At 40.0% G+C, this 17,967-nt stretch overlaps 1 protein-coding gene across 2 annotated transcripts in view; it reads right to left on the bottom strand.

The window, feature by feature from the left end:
- Positions 1 to 17,967, bottom strand: part of CSMD1 (CUB and Sushi multiple domains 1) — a 1,403,311-nt gene that overhangs the window by 286,808 nt on the left and 1,098,536 nt on the right. For both annotated transcript variants that reach the window (XM_033848938.2, XM_073798556.1), the window contains exons 18-20: positions 8,321 to 8,437; positions 6,621 to 6,836; positions 911 to 1,099 (exon numbers count right to left, since the gene is read on the bottom strand). In XM_033848938.2, coding sequence (XP_033704829.2) covers positions 911 to 1,099; positions 6,621 to 6,836; positions 8,321 to 8,437 — 522 coding nt within the window. The remainder of the gene's footprint in view (positions 1 to 910; positions 1,100 to 6,620; positions 6,837 to 8,320; positions 8,438 to 17,967) is intronic.

Genomic DNA, 17,967 nt, shown 5'->3' with positions numbered 1-17,967 from the left:
AGACGGCTCACAATTAAGGGGGTCCATGGTTCATCACTAGACAAATGTCGTAATGCTACATTAGCCAGTTTCTGTGACTTTAAAGGACAGCTTGTACGCCCTTTACATGCTGAGCAACGTGGCCAAGTGACAGTTACCAGATATTGCCTCTGGGGCTAATGACCAGACCCTCTAGACCTGCGGCCAAGATTCCATAGTTAAACTGAGCCACCACGATTTGAGGAACTCCCTACAGCAGCACAGGTTCAGATTAACAATAAATATACCCCACTGAATGGGCATCTTAATTCCGTCTTAGCACAGTGCCTAGTTTCAAGTACCTAAATGAAGATTCCTATTACTCTCTGGAATGACCTCTTGAGTTCTTCAAGAACACTGTGAAAAAGCTAATTCAGCATTAAAACGTCTACAACGCCCACTTTGCGAGAGTATGCACGATCATCTAATCAGAGTTAAAGTGTAAAAAAACAACAAAACGAGTATTTTAAATTGTCCCCATCATTATACCAGGTGATACCACTGCTTTTAAGCAACAGAATTGTCAAAGGTTGTGTTAATACAGCATGGCTTCTAGCTTTTGTCTTTTGTCCCAGGTATAGTGTGTGTGTGTGTGTGTGTGTGTGTGTGTGTGTGTGTGTATACATATTTTTTTTTTCTTCTCCATAAATATGCTTGACACATGCTTCAGTTTCACTCCTCTTCAGCCAGGGCGTCTTGGGGCTGAAAGGGGCTGGCTTCACCGATGAGGTAACCACAGCCCAGAGAGGCCCCTCCTCCGCTTCCCCGGGGAGCGGAGCGCCCGCCCAGTGCCGGCCTCCTGTCTCCCTTGCCGGCAGGTTCCTGCACGCTGACCGCTGACCGCACCGCCCTGCCCCCCGGGGGAATGAAATGAAAGCACGTGACCACCTACCCACACACCTTGGCAGAGATGCGCTCCATACACGACGACCCCCGCCCAGGCACGTGAGCTTGGTTGCGCCTTCTAAGCGATAACCTGGGAAGCACGAAAACGTCAGAGAGTCTCCAACTCCGAAGTGAAAACCGATTCTCCTGCTGAAGGCAGGGACGCCAGGATCGTCACAAGGCTCGAGGTCATATTCTGAGACATGAAGAGACAGAGTGCACTCGTGGGAACCCGGCTAAATACTCAAAAACTATTTAGCAAGAATAAAAAGGTGCTATTACTTAAAAAATAAACATATATATATATATTTCCCCCCCCCCGGCTCTGCTGTAACTGTCATATGGGTTGTCTTCCTTTGTACTGTGAGTTTTCTCATGACAAATGGAATACAGTATTTTTAAAAATAAATGTATAACATTATAGTAACATGATCCACTCAAAACTGTCACTTTAACAGTATGAAATTATTTTAGTGATACGCCTAATTGCTAAAATCAGTTACTGTCCTCTTAAAGGTGCTTTGGATAAACAAGACCCAATGGAGAACAAACTAAAAGCAGTATCACAGGGTTTTTTCACAGGGCGGAAAGATTATCATAACCAATTTCACCCCTAAAATACACCTCAGTATGGAATAGCAAAACCTTTTCCCGTCTATTTTTCAATTTATAAACCATGTTTTATTGATGCGTAATGAAAAATATTCTGGATCCTGCTAGAAATTTCTGTAAACTACCCAGGAAGAAAGTGCTAAATTTAGTTAAAAAGAAAAAAAGAATAATGTCTGGTGTATTGCTGCATTTGGGGATTAAATGTCCAAAATAACAGTACTAATAACAGCATTTTGTATTTGTCTCATTCTTTAGTACCAACTCTTTCAAATCTCTATATATGGGTACAACTGCACTCTGGTTGTCATGGGTCTCATGGGCCATCATTCAGTGTGTTGTTGATCCTTCTTGCTGTGTTCTCAGCGTGTAATGCCCAGTGTTTAGTCAAACAGGATCAAACAGTGGGCCACCATTAGGGGTTTGAATGGTGGAAAGAGCTTCAAAGAGGTTAAAGCATCAATTAAAGGATGAGCATTATTGCAATGAGTGGGAGACGAAAGTTTTTCCTATGGTGGTGGGGAATCTGTGCTAGTTCATCTGAAAAGATACTGCCTTTGCTTTCTGATTTCCAACTACTATCTTTCAAGTCCTGACTCTAAAGTGTGGATTCTGTATTCTCAAGGAACATATTAAATCCAAACCATCATCTCCCCCAATATTTCTCAATTTTAATCCATCTTTTCTATTCCCATCATCCACAAGTTTCATCACTGGCATCCCAACCCCGTATGAAGAGGAAATCTCTGCTCCAGTTTTTCCCTCATCTCACCCAACTTATTGGTCAACATCTGAGCTCCATGCTTTCTACATTGTCTTTCTCCTGTTTTTCATTTAGGTCAAAACTCTATTCTGGATCCCTAACATATTCAAACTACTCTCACCACTCTGGAGATATACTCATTAATTTGACCTATTTTTAGTATGACCCAGCAAGGGAAAAAAAAAGGTAATATCATTCAATTCAACTCAACAAATATTTATTTGTCATACCAAAACATAATGGTAGACTTTCTAGGAAATAGTAAAGTAAAGCTGTCACAATCCAGGGAACTGTATCTTCATCTGACAGAAGTCATTCTCCTCCTAATAGACTGTATACTCTCAACTCGAATCACATCTTTGCTGTCATTTCTTTAAAAGCAATTGAAAACTCTTGCCAAATAAGAGAACAGTTTGCTATTATTTTTGCTAGATCTATTGTATTATAGAGAAAAACACTGTAATCGTATGGTTCTTTGTGTATATTTTTATTTCATATTTTGACTGATGTCCTCTGAAAAATACCTACTGAAAGAGGAAGCCTGATCCAACACCATGAGATTAGAGGTGTGGATTAGTTCCACCCTCCCACACAAGGTCACATAAAGGTCCTCTTGTGTCAATTGTCACTTATGGGCTATTACACAGTGTGTATTTGCACAGCATACGTTTCCAGCTAGGCATCCAGCAGAAGAAAAATGTATTGCCCTCAGGATTCCAAGTTCCCGGACTCAAAGATTTTGTTCTTATAACTTACTCTATTTTTCTTCATCAATTCTCTAGTCTCATTCCCATGAGCACACAGACATGTGTTCCAGGGCCCATTATAAGAATGCGACACAGCAATCCACCGAATAAAAACCACTCTCATGACCTCACGATGACCACAGCCGCCACGCCTGGTGGGGCACCTCCGGACCAGCTCCTAAGAGGCGCTCCACGTTCTATTTCCACGGCACCTCTTCCCGGTCCCTCTCCACCTGCCAGCGGGCTCGCTTCCAGACCAGAGCCACCGCGGCCTCCCCCTGTGAGCCCGCTCACCAAGCCTTGCCTCCTCCTACTTACACAGTGGAAGCCCTCTTCCTCCTTGGAGGGTTATCCCGTCTCTCCTCCTAGCTCAGGGTCCCACCTTCTCAGTCCATGATTTGAATAGTCCTCATCTTTGCACCAAAATGTCCTGCCCCAGCCAAAACCTAGTACCTTCTTTCTGTGCAGCTACACTCATTTCCCAGCTTACCCAGCCCCACGTCTTTAAATTTTGTCTATTTATTGATGAACTTCAATTATTTTTTTCCTGACTTGACCCTCTCTGTGAACTCAAGACTCTTGACAACCCCTCTTGGATATATACCTACAATTTCCCAAAGCAAAATTTTATATTTTTCCTCCCAAACCTGCTTCAGTCCCCGTGTTTGCCACGTGAAGCGTGGCATCCTCATTCACAGAGACGAAGACCTTGACCCCTGTCTGTATTTCAGACACATTCGATCCCAGCTGACCTGGTCCACTTCACTCCAGCACCAACCCCGCAGCCTCAGCTTCTGCTGTCTCCTGTGGGGCTTACTGTGTAACAGCATCTTACCTAAGATCCTGTGTTAACGTTGGATGTTACTTAGAATGAGTTTTGAAAACGGTCAGATCATGTCCATCCCTGTTCAAATCCCTCCAATGGCTTTGCATAACACAATTCACAGCCAAGGTACTTATATGACCTTCTCAATTACTGGGCTCTGACCACAGCGACCTCATTCTTTAACCCTAAACTTGCCCGCACACTCCCACTGCTGCTCTTGCTTCTTCTGAGGACCACGTACCCTATAGCAGCCTGGCCTGCTCTTTGACTTCTTTGAAATCAAGCGTCAGCTTATCAGATAGACCTACCGTGGCAATTCTCTACACATCACCATCTTTTAACTCCTTCACTGTTTTATTCTTTCTGATAGCATCCCCTGTTACTATCTCCCCTACTGGATTACAGGCTCTATGAAGGCAGGCCCTTTGTTTTATTCCCTACTGTGTCTCCAGGACCTAGAATAATTCTTGGTACCTTGTAGGTGCTCAGCAAACACTCACTGAATTAAAAATAAATAACTAAATAAAAGAATGAGCACTCTGTACTCTTTCCCAGGCACTGATGGTGCAACAACGGGAGAAGACACATGAAGGATACAAATATGGAAAGATAAAGTTGGAAGACACACAATTTTGGTATATAAACAGTGTTACGGGAAGGCAGGAGGAACACAATTCTGCTCAAGGAAGAGGAGACGACTGCGAGCAACAGGCAGTGCTTGATCTGCATGCAGCTTTGCCTGGTGAGGAATGAAAAAGGGTTCGTTTTCTTAACATTTTATTTATTTATTTGGTTGCGTGGGGTCTTAGTTGCGGCAGGCGGGCTCCTTACTTGTGGCATGTGAACTCTTAGTTGCAGCACGCATGTGGGATCTAGTTCCCTGACCAGGGATCAAACTTGGGCCCCCTGCATTGGGAGCGTGGAGTCTTATCCACTATGCCACCAGGGAAGTCTCTGAAGAAGGGTGTTGAATGAAGAGGAAACCACATCTGTAAAGGCACTAAGTTGTCCAGATTCTCATCTTTTGAAGAGAATGACCAGGAAACTATGTGAATTCACAGAAAGTTGGCATTCAAAAAGTAGTATCAGGGCTTCACTGGCGGCGCAGTGGTTGAGAGTCTGCCTGCCGATGCAGGGGACACGGGTTCGTGCCCCGGTCCAGGAAGATCCCACATGCCGTGGAGCGGCTGGGCCCATGAGCCATGGCCACTGAGCCTGAGCGTCCGGAGCCTGTGCTCCACACAGGAGAGGCCACAACAGTGAGAGGCCCGCGTACCGCAAAAACAAAAAACAAAACAAAAAAACCCCCAAAAAGTAGTATCATAGGAGGCATGGAGAAGGAAGGCTGGAATAGTAAGTGTACACAGAGAGCAGTCAGTAGCGGACACTCAAGACAGACCAGGGAGGGTGGACAGCTCGATCTAAACATACTTGAATAAGGAGCCCTTTCCCCCCATATTTCCATTAGTATCTACGGTGACACTGACTGGGAGACATAACTGAGAAATGACCCTTTAATAAACCTTCTAGAAAAGACAGAAATAAACTGGACTAACAAGGAAAAAAATCCGGATATAACAGCATACTGATTTTGTACAGATATCAGAACAGTCTCCAAAAGGGTAAATGCTTCAATTGCATAATAAAGTGGTTACTTATTTGGGCACAAAGAATAAACTCCATTGTGTTAGCGTCACTGGCAATTGTTCACAGCCCAGTTTCAAGGCAACGTGCCTTCAGATGAAATGATTCCTTTAGCATATCTAAAGAATACGTTTCCTTTGGAATCAGCTTTGCAATCAAAGGTGTATTTTGTCTTTAAAAAGACTGTCTGAGCATGTGTGTGACACAGTCTTGATGAAAGCGATTCCTTGTGTAAGCTTTATAGATTGTCTTCTACTGGTTGTGACCAAATGAATTGTTCTGCATGTTCAAAAAGTGATACCAGTTTAGTCTTAATATTTAAAAATATTTTAAAACTGCCCCAAAGAGCTACAAAGACCCAGAAAAGTGTGTTTTGTTGTTTCTGTTGTTTGCTTGCTTGTTTTTTAGGGAGTTTACGAAAGGAGTCAGCTTCAGAGTTGCACTCTGACTTTTGTAATCAAAAGACTCCTTGTAGCTGTGTAGCTTGTAGCTGTGTGCTGGGAGTCATTGAATTAAGAAAGAAATATCTTAATACCATTCTTAGCATCATTCAAATTAAACAATTTAACCCATACAAATAATGCCTGAAACAACATAAATCCCTCACAAATATTATCTATGTTTTATAATTAAAAGTGAAAATGTTTCTTAATTTTGGAGTATCATTTTGCTGCCATGTATGATGGCATTAAAGTCAACAAGAAGCTCATCCTCAACTGCATGTGTTCATACTTTTTTTCACTCTAAAGGTGGTTCTCAGTACAAGTATGGCATCTCCTGGAAGGTAGGATTCAAAATAATCAGACCACAGCTGATTCTGAGTATGTCTCCCAACAAGGACAGCTTCCTCACAGATTTTGGTAGAACTGATAACAAGAGAGACTGAAGAGATAGTGATATTAGCAAATTTGGGGGGATGAGAATTTACAGTCAATGTGAGGCATGGTGTCTTGTGGACGCCAGGCCGCTGCCCTTGCATCTCAACTCCTCCTCCACCCAACTAGAGCTTCTCAATGGGCGGCCATTTACGTGTAAACACACACACACACACACACACACACACACACACATACACACACACTCGCTCACACAAACAGTACAAGTATTGCCAGAGAAGACCCCAACATACCTGAAAACGTGATATTGAAGCCCTCGTAGGAAATGGAAAAGTCTGATATAAACCGAAGCTGGGCGGTGAAGTTTCCAAACAAACCTGCCTTAATGGTGTGGGGCAGCACCGACCCTGTGAGCCTGGCCACTGGCTCCGAGAAACTCCCGTCCTCTGTGATGAGTAAGTAGTCGTGGGAGCTCTCCAGGTGGAAGGTGTGGAAGATCATCTGAACCCCTGAGAGACAGAGAGATGGAGGTAATGAGAAAGACACAGAGAGAGAGACAGAAAGAGAGAGATGAGAGAGAGACAGAGAGAGGGAGAGAGGGGGGTAAAGGGGGGCATTGGCAGAGTTGACAGTTGGGGAAAAGAATTTCTTCTGGGCTTAGAGACATAAAAGTCTTGAATCAAAAGAAAATCTTAAAATGCAACCTTAATTTTGAAGTTTGAAAGAAAAATACAGAGAATGGGTAGAAGAAAGAATAAACAGAAAAAACAAATGCTTCAGCATATATAAGTACAGATACAGATAAAGGTTAGACACAGGGATATAGAGACAGCTGTATCAACAGGTCCAGATATAAATGCATAATAAAACTCGGCAGGAGGGTCATAATGGACTGTTTGCACCCCCTTAGGGAAAGCATTTGCCCCTGAGGAGCGAAGGACGAGATCACTTTCCCATTTATAGTAAACACCTGTCCTTTAGAAAATCTAGGCTTGGAGGTCTAATACTGAAACTTACACAAGTGAGCAAAGACCATTTTGAAATGATAGTTTTATGTGATCCCTTGTGCATGTGTTCTCATTGTAACTATACCCACAAAGTATTATTTCTGAATTCCTATACATAATGAATAAATTTAACCATGACTAGGTCCTTTTTAATACAAATACTTATTTTCATGATGACAAAACCTTGGTTGCTCATTATTTGTTTATTCTTAATTTCCTTCAAGGCCAAGTTTTTCTTAACATGTATTCATGATGGCGGAGTGTAAGATAGTGTATATAATAAAACACGTCAATTTAACATTAAGTTGAGCTCAATTTAAGTGGAAAGACAAAATCTACATAATGTTTATGTGAGAAAAATTCCAAATTATCTTCTTGAAAATGACAAGTTTACTCATACGAAAAAGACTCAGAGTATAGTCCCAAATCCAATGTCTATAAACTGTATTTCTTACACAAAATTCAAATGTTTCTGGTTTTCACTCCACTTGTTTATAAAATGAGGATAATGAAATCTACTCCATAAATCAACACTGGATTATGTGAAGATAAATTATTCATTATATGTAATAATACTGGGTACACTTAGAACACAAGCCAAGTATAAAAATGTATCCTAGATTTATCATAGAAATGAGAAGCTTAGATAATTTCTTATTTCCCTTTATTTAAGCACTAGTCATATTTTATTTAATGCATGCCTCTTTTCCTTACCATTATACATAATTTTCAAGCTTATGTTCACAAGCATAAATTCAAGTCATCTGATCAATACAGAATAAAACAAGAAATCTACTTCTGCTTGAAAGCACCAATAATTTAAAGACCATTTTTCTTCTAAAATCTTATTAAAAATCAAAATTAGCAATCAAAATATACATGAGGAAATTAGTTATCTTATTTGTTCACACATGAATATTTTTTTCTTTCTTCCCATGTTTGTATCTAGTTATTTTGTATATTTGAAATCTATGTAATATCCTTACCCTTTCCATGAGATACCTCAATGGTCCATGTACAGTTTAGAGAGTTTGGGTAAAAATCTGGAAACCCAGGAGAAAGAACTGTTCCACTCTTTCCATGGATGTATCCTCCACAGAGGGCTTAAAATAATAAGGAAATATCATTGTAGTATTAAAGTTTCACAATGATTGCTACACAAAATACTTTTAAAGTGCCATTTAATTTACACAAAGACTAAAAGAATATTTAAGATCACCTCCATGTAAAATAAAATGGAACAACAACTTTATTTTACTTGAAATATGCCAGTTGATATACAGTGTCCTAAACAGTACAAAACCTGGAAAAATCAGACAGGCTAAGGTAAAACAGCTGAAGAAGAACCCTCCTGTGGCAGTTAATTTTATGTGTCAACCTGACTGGGCCACAGGATGCCCAGACGTTTGATCTGACATTATTCTGGGTATGTCTGTGAGGATGCTCCTGGATGAGATGAACACTGGAACAGGTGGACTGAGTAGAGCAGGTTGCCCTCCCCAGTGGGCGTGGGCCTCGTCCAACAGGCTGAAGGCCTGAAGAGGTCAGAAAGGCTGAACATCTCAAAACTAAGATGGAACACATCTTGCCTGATGGCTTTCAAACTGGGACATCATCTTCATTCCTATCTTCAGACTAGAATTGAAGCATCAGCTCATTCTGAGTCTTGAAGCTGCTGGACTTCAAACTGGAATTTACACCATTGGCCTCCCTGGGCCCCAACTGGCTGACTACAGATCTGGGACTTGAAAGCCTCTATAATCACGTGAGTCACTTCCTTATAATAAATCTATCTATATACCTATATCTATATCTGCATCTCTATCTATACCTTATTGATTCCATTTCTCTAGAGCTGCTGGTCTTCTCAGTAGCATTTCATTAAGTTTAAATCCTTCACATCAATATATGCCCTTTTCAATATGCCTCAGAGACTCATTTTTGAAGGAAGAAAAAGAAAGTTATACATAATCACTCGAAGGGGAAAGTCACGACATTTAGGGAATCAGTGCAATATGGAGGTTTAAGTGCTCAGACCCTGATGTCAGAAAGCAATGTGTTCAGATGCTGATGCGTCTCTGGCTCTGTGATCTTTGGCAAGTGGTTTGCCCTCCCTCCTTTACAGGTGTCTTACCTTGAAAGTGAAAATAGTTTTAAAAGCCATCTCTTAGGGTAGGTGTTTATAATGATTGCCTTTGTAGAACACAATTTACAGGGCCCCATATGTATCAAATACCCAAGGCGTTAGCTAATGATAATTATTATTAGAGCTTTAATATATCAATAATTTAAAATTTGAATAAATTCTATATGCCTTAATTTTGCAAACATTTGAATAGTGGATGTTTGTCTTTTCTTTCATATCTTAAGTCCTATCAAGATTTTCAGAATGTTAGAGCTGAACTGAAAAAGGAATCAAAGCTGATGGAATCAGTACAGGGGGAGGCTGGGGGTAGGAAAGGTGACTCAGGTTCAGCTGTGATTCAGTCTCCAGGTCCTCTGGGCCCCTAACCCCTGCATCGTTCAAGGGTCTGTTGCAATATGAACATCCTGAACCGTGTGTCATAAAAGCTAGGTCCACGAATAATACTTGCAAAAGAATTAGCTAATTTGTAGAAGACGTGATTTTTCTCATCATCCTCAGTCAGTGTGTAATTTTAAGAAAACAGATAATATCCTTGAATATGCAAACCAAATGGAAAGAGCTAGGTAAAAATCAGCAAAATAGAAACTTTTAAAATGAGTTCTAGAATAATTTAACAGTTTAAAGTGTTCACATCTTAAAATTACATTGATTCATCTTCTTATGGAAATGGTAACATTAACATAGCATTTAAAATTAGTTTATTCACAAATAGTTACTGAGCACCCACTATTTATGAGCAAAATGGACAAAAGTCTCTGCCCTGGCAGAGTATACATTCCAGTTGAAGAGGAGAGAATATAATATGAAGAGCTGAGTCTATACCATGTTGGAAGATGATGCATGCCAGAGAAGAAATCTAAGAAGGAAAGAAGAATGGGATATTCTAAGATGGGTGTGGAGTTGGGGGCAGCATAAATGGGGTGTGGGGGAAGTCTTACTGAGGAAGTGGCCTGTGAAGAAGGACTTGAGACAGAAGAAGGAAGTACTTGATAATCTGGGGAAAAACTTGGGGGGAGAGGAAACAACAAAGACTAAGGCCCAGAGCTAGAGTGGGCTGCTGGGTTGGGGGGAGGGCGACGGGTCTGGGAGGGTAAGGATGGAGGGCTCAGGGGAGCCAGGTTTAAAGGGGCAGATCCCGTCCAGGCCTTGGCATGTGTCTCAGTGAGATGAAGGACCACCCGAGGCTCCTGCACAGAGGATGACTCGGGCCAGCTCGGACTTCAGCCTGAGCGCTAGGCTGCTGTGTGAGGATGTGGTTGGCAGAGAGTGAAACAGACAAGATTCTGGACCAGAACGTCAGCAGCAGAGGTGGTGGGAAGTGGTCAGAACCTGGCCATATTTGGAAGGTAGAGCCAATAGGATTTTCTTGTCAGTGAGATGTGGGTGCCATGAAGAAAAAGGAAGATTTGGGGATGATTGTGAGGTTTTAAGGCTAAGTGTGAAAAACTGAAGATGCAGAAAAACTTCGGGAGAATCAGGTTTTGAAAGTAAATCAGTTCAGTTTTGGATACACGAGCTCGAGGCCTACTAGACATCCATGTAGAATGGTTGGTGTTGCAATTGGATACACAAGTCTCAATCCCATGAGAGAGGTCTGACCGAGGGGTAGAAAGATGACATCATCTCAACACTGTGAATGCAGGTGTAGATAAAAAGACTAAAACCTGGGATATTCTTATGAAAGACAGACAAGTCCTGTTTTTCAAAAGTTTACTTTCTAGTGGGCAAGGCAAATAATTTATAAAAATATAGCGAAGAATGACTTATTCTAAGAACAAGAATCTTGTTCTCTAAACTCAAAGGCAGTCTAGGTGATGAGAGTACGGTGAGGCTGGCGAAGCAGCAAAGTGATGGACACACGGCCCCGCAGTTGTTCACTCCCAGGATGATGAACACTGAGTAAGCCATGAAAGGATGGAGGGAAGATAGACGGTCAGAGTCAGCCCAGTGTTAACAGTTTGCTCTGTGACAGGGCAGCGGCTGCCAATTTACTGTAAGGTCCTTGGGTTCCTAGTGGTCTGTTAAGTACAGCCCTCGCACTATGGATTCTGTAGTTATCAACTTCTATCATTCCCATCCTGCCCCGGCACCGTCTCGGATCCTGCACAAAGTCTTCCAATGAATTCAAGTCTGCAAACAGGGCAGTCATTGCTTCAAAGAACCAACGACGTGGCTTTAATGCTTGTTTGTAAGCGTCCGCGCCGCCTGGACTGGAGGAGGCAGGAGCTGAGGCTCCTGCACGCGGAGGCGGCGGTGCGAGCAGAGGGCCCAGGCGTGGCGGACTCTTCTCTCCCTGGAAAACACTGGCTGCCCTGCGCCACCTGCTCTAACCGGACACCTGGCGGCTTGCAGACTCACGTTTCCGGCCCTGACTTCCTTCTCAAACGCAGCGGAATTACAGACAGCTGGCTAAGTATCTCAGAATGACACCCTTGGGTCCCTTCCCCCCCGCCACCAGCCGCATCTCCACGATGACGCCTCCATCCGCTCCCCACTTGTGCAACGCCCTGTAACTGGCGTGTTTCGGGTCATTTTTGTCTGATTTCCTGCTCCCTTACTCTTGTCTCTTCCTTGAAGAGATTAACACGAGAAAGCATACGGTCGGTACACTGTCGGATTTGTTTCTTTTCTCTTTCCCCATTACTTCCTTAAACTACTATAAAGTTCTACTTAAAGCAAAAACTTAATGGGGTTACTTTCCATTTCAAATTATTCGTGGACTCCCCATGCCCTACAGAAGTCATTGATTTTATTCATTCATTCATTTATACTGGAATCCTTTACTCAAAAGAACTCTTACAGGGAACCCTACAATAACAGACGGGGATAATCAGAGCTGTTCAGCCCTGCCACTGTCCTCGGTTCCACCTCAAAGAAACCCCTGGGGCCCCCCCGTAGGAACACAGAACAGGGCAGTCTCAAATCTCTCACCCACAGAATTGGGGCCGTGCTCACAGGACTAGCATGAAAGGCCTCTGAACTATCTTTGATCAGCATCTACTCTCAGCAAATACATTTCTATCCTCCAAATCCTCCAGGCCCTCTTTATGCCTGATTCTTACTATTTCTTCACTTTCAATCTTTTCTTTCCTCTCAACCTTACTATTAAAGATGCATCAGGAAAGCTGCCTTCAAAGCCTTTCAAGATTCCAAATTTTTTATCTCTTTATTCTCAATCATTTTTCCTGAGTCTAATAAAGCATTTACTTCATTGGATGACTTAAAAAAATAAGTATTTCTTCTGTCTATTCTAATAGATTATGAACTTGTCAACTGTGTGCCTACAAATACAGTAGTTTTCCAATAAATACTTGTGGAAAGGGTAAAGAGTTTACAAAAATATTTATTTAATGAAGAAATTTTTCCAAAGTTCTCCTTGCATTTGTCTTTCACCAAATAAAAGGAGGTCAATTTATTGCAATGTTCACTTTGCTTCTTCAAACCCTGAGTATCTAAAGCATAAATAGAAAAAAATGCAGCAATGCTATGATGTGAGAGATATTGATAGAGTTTACCTTTTTCCAGGGTGATATGAAATATTATAATTCTGATTTCTTCTTTCCTTTCTGAGAGCTATGAATTTTTAAAGGTTTAAATATGCTATTGATGTATCATTTGTCACAATAAAAACCCATGGGGTTTAAGAGATTGCTTACGATTTGCAAAGGCAACAATAACAGTTCTTAAGGTGAAATGAAAACAGTCAACCGTGACTGACTAAAACTCTCGTATCAAACTCTAAAATCTCCCAAAGTTTGCAGATTTATTAATAGCTTTTTATCAAACATTTATTATTAGCTGAGATAGGTTCCAATGAAGCATAAGCAAAGCAAATAGTTTATGTTACCAATCTCATTAGAGAGGTTAAACTCCAAATTTACATAAATTTGAACTGGGAGACAACAATAGATAAAATGCACAAGATAAAATGCATTTTCTATGGAAAACAAACAGCATCTCAGATATCTGCAAAGCACAGAAGGCCCTTTGCAGTCTGTTGCCACACCATTTCTCCTAGATAATTTCCTTCTGATCATTCTTTTCATTTTCCATTCACTCTCCTTCACTAACCCTGCAGGAGTTTGCAGAATGTTCCATGTCAATCAACTCAGGTGAGTTTGCTCATTTCCTCTGCCTAGAATGCTTCTTCGCAAGTTGGCTACTTTGGGAACTTCTACTCATCACTGGAATCCCAGCCCAAGGCTTGTATTTTAGATGAGTTCTTCAATTCCTATTCTCTAGGAGCTTGAATTTAAACTGAGAAGACTGTATTAAATGATTAAATGTGCATGTGTATATATGTATATACTATGGTCTGAATGCTTGTATCCTCGAAACTCACATTGAAATCAAAAAGCCTGATGTGATGGTATCAGGGGTGGGGCCTCTGATGTGATCAGGTCATGAGGGCTGAACTCTCATTAATGGGATCAGTACCCTGATAAAAGAGGCCCCACAGAGCTTCCCTGCCCCTTCCACCATGAGATGACTCACTGAGAAGATGGCTGTCTGCAACCCAAGAAGGGCCCTCCCAAAAAGTCAATCATGCTGGCACCCTGAACTTGGAGTACCACCATCCACAACAGTGAGAGATAAATTCTGTTGTTTATAAGCGTCTCAGTCTGTAGCATGTGGTTATAGCAGTCCAAATGAACTAAGACTATATATGATTAGATTATATTATACATTTTAAAGTTAAACTTTATGGAACTGCAAATAAGGAGAAATGGATGTCAGGAAAGTTAGTAGTGCTGGCGACTTGGAGCAATTCCAGAAGAATTCTGGTGAAGGCTGCGGGCAACCTGGCCTCGGCGGATGAGGATGACTCAGGTAATGAAACGCCCAGGTTGCTGGCTAGATGGAAGTAGGAAATAATCTTGGATAGCTATTAAAATATTTAAACAAAGTAAGTTGCCAGTGTTAAATCAAGAATACACAGAGAGTATTTTAACATGTATATGTTGTTCTCTTTTGAGAAGAATCCATTCAAAGTCAAAATGAAAAATCTCAGATGGGTCAGGATAAGACTCTCACTTTACCTGTCAGTTTTCTTCACCAAATCAAGATTCTAGCTAATTTGATGACTGGTGTGTCTTCTATGATGAACTAGGTGCCATTTCCCACCTCTGTAGAGTGGTGGAGTCATGATCAGAGGACTTTACATTTTCAATCTCTCCAGCTCAGGCTGAAAAGTTTGCAATGAAAATCACTGGAGAAGCCTCATTTTAGTAGACGCTCAACTGGCCTACCTCAAATTCAAGTTGTAAAAAAGAGAGCAGCTGATATGTGCTCTACTTCTAAATTCCATTTTTAGCTCTAGTCCAAAAAGAACAATTAAAACTGCACAATAACATCCAATGAAGCCATGCGTTTGTATATAATGTAAATATTTCAATAGAATTAGTCATATGATTAACTTATCACAAATTTTGGATTAAGTGATATATTGATTGATGTTCAGTTATGTGTGAATAACACTGAAGTATTTTAAGGGTTAGGCCCTTACCATACTTAGTGTTCTTAGTACAACTGTTGTTAATAAAGAAGTCTAAATAAGGAGTAAATATTTTGGTATAGTACTGATATTTATGACATTCTCGAGTTTTACAAATTTTTCATTAGTCCAGTAGCTAGTAGCCTTCTGACACTCTCTAGTAGTCATAAGCATGAATTGTATTTACTTTTTTATTATTAGAGTTCTAATACAAAAATAAAACAGGTAATAAGAATTCAAATAACACCATAAAATGGAGAGCTAAAAAAGTCTCTCTTCATTCTCCCCGATAGCCTACTAACCTCCCCAAAGGAAAGCATTATAGTTATAACTTTAGAATATCTATTTCCAGTCACTTTCTATGCATATACTGTGAGTGTGTCTGTAATTACCTATGTGTACATGCTCATATACATGACACACATTGTTCTGTGACTTGCTTTTTCTTTCCTTCAAAGAGTGTTATTATTTAAGTTTCCTAGTAATAGTGTATAATGAACATGCAGATCCCTAATCCCACAATGATATAGTAATAGAGTAATATGACCTTTCTACTTTTTTTGCAAATGCAACAAGGGAGGAAAACTATTGTGTTTTATTTGCATTTTCCTGATTCCTAGTCAGAATGGGCATATTTTAAACCATTTTTTGACCTTTTGTGTACTTCTGTGAATCGCCTATGTGTGTGTTTCCCCCATAGACCTCTTGCTTTGTTTGTGTTGTTGTTCTTCTCCCATTCATTTACAGGACACAGTTATTTAGAATCATATTACATGGACAGTGCAATTATTTTCTGTAATCTGACCCTTTTCTTTTACCTTTTAAAAATTTTAATGGAACTTTTAATTTGTATATAGTGAAATGTAAATGTTTTTTATTATTTCTATATTTCTTTAGAAGGTTTTCCAAGAATTAAAAAGTAAAATTTCTCAAGGAACAAACAAAAGGACAAAACCAATGACTCATGCTTATATAGTCACTTGTGTGACAAAATAGTGCATCAGAGAAGAGACAGTATGATCTTTCCAATAAATAACACTGTCTCAATTGGAAAGCCCTACTGGGGAAAAAACATGGATCTAGACACTACATATTAACTTAACAAAAAATTAGATGGATTTAAAGTATATATTTGAAATTTAAAATAAATTAGTGTTTGCTTTCAGGGGTGATGAAAACGTTCTTAATCACAGTGATGGTTTCATGGATGTATACATACCTCAGAACATATTAAATTTTTAACATTAAACAGGCAGTTTATAGAATTTTAATTATATCTCAATAAAGCTTTAAAAGTTTTAAAGTTTTCTGAAAGAAAACAATAGAATATCATTATGACGCTGCAGGTAGCAAGGCTTCTTAAACACTACCTGTAAAGCACCAACCACCAATGAATTCACTGAACAATTAGACTACTTTAAAATGAAAACATTCTATTCATCAAAAAGAGACCAAGATCCATCTACGTCTCTACCAATGACCCAATTTCATTCCTTTTTATGGCTAATATTCCATTGTATATATGTACCATATCTTCTTTATCCATTCATCTGTCAATGGACATTTAGGTTGCTTCCATGACCTGGCTATACTGTAAATAGTGTTGCAATGAACATTCAGGCGCATGTGTCTTTTTGAATTATGGTTTTCTCAGGTTATATGCCCAGTAGTGGGATCGCTGGGTCATAACTTAGAGACTGTCATACAGAGGGAAGTAAGTCAGAGAGAGAAAAACAAATATCGTATATTAATGCATATATGTGTAATCTAGAAAAACGGTACAGATGAACCTGTTTGCAAGGCAGAAATAGAGACACAGACATAGAGAACAAATGTATGGACACCAAGGGGGGAAAGGGGAGGTGGGATAAATTGGGAGATAGGGATTGACATATATACAGTAATATGTATAAAATAGATAACTAATGAGAACCTGCTATATATAGCACAGGGAACTCTACTTAATGCTCTGTGGTGACCTAAATGGGAAGGAAATCCAAAAAAGAGGGGATACGTGTATACATATAACTGATTCACTTTGCTGTACAGCAGAAACTAACACAACATTGTAAAGCAACTACACCCCAATAAAAAGATTTTAAAAATTTAAAAACAGAGATCAAGAAGAGGAGGAAGACAGAGACAGAGTGAGAGAAAACATTCACAATGCGTCGATCCAACAAAGGAGCGGTCTCCAAATATACAAACAATGCTTACAATTCAATAAGAAAAAGGTATGTGACCCAGTATAAATAGGAGGAAAAAACAAGTGTTTCGCGGAGGAGGCTATTCCCTTGGCCAAAAAAGCATGAAAGGGTGCTCAAAATAACTCAAATTTCATACAGAGTATCATGGAATAAAACATGGTGGTATATTTATACAATAAAACATAGATGACGAGAATGAAGGAAGTGCAGCTAAATGTCATGACTTGGATGATGTCACAAGTGTATGACTGAGTGGAAGAAGCGGGACACAGCAAAGTACACATCCTGTATGATTTCCTTTACATAGAATCTTTAGAGCATCAAGGGAGCAGTAGCCTTTGTAGGGCAGTGACTGGGAGGGGACTCCTGGGGTGCTGGTCACGTTCATCTACTGATCTGTGTGGTCTTGATCTTATACAGATGTGTTTCTTGTGGGAAAACTCACTGAGCTTATATTTGTGTAAATAAATAAATATTCAATAAAAGGTTGTCTTAATAATATTTGACTAATTGTCACATAATGATTTGAAGTTTTGAATCTTTGTTTCTATCTTTAATGTGTAACTTTGATTTACTTTTTTAACATTTTAAACCCCACTCAGATATCCCATTTGACCAACATTATTTATTAAATATGTCATCCCCTCTCGCTGATTTGGAATAATTTTCATAAATTAAGTTCCTATATGGGCACAGATACGTTACTAGGATCCCTATGCTGTATCATTAATCTGTTTCTGTATTTCTGCACTGATTTCATATTGTTTTAATCAATCATTAATTTTC

Source organism: Tursiops truncatus, chromosome 21 (genome assembly GCF_011762595.2).
Source record: "Tursiops truncatus isolate mTurTru1 chromosome 21, mTurTru1.mat.Y, whole genome shotgun sequence".
Lineage (NCBI taxonomy): Eukaryota > Metazoa > Chordata > Mammalia > Artiodactyla > Delphinidae > Tursiops > Tursiops truncatus.
Note: the sequence above shows the minus strand (reverse complement) of the source record. Positions and strands in the feature narration are given on the sequence as shown.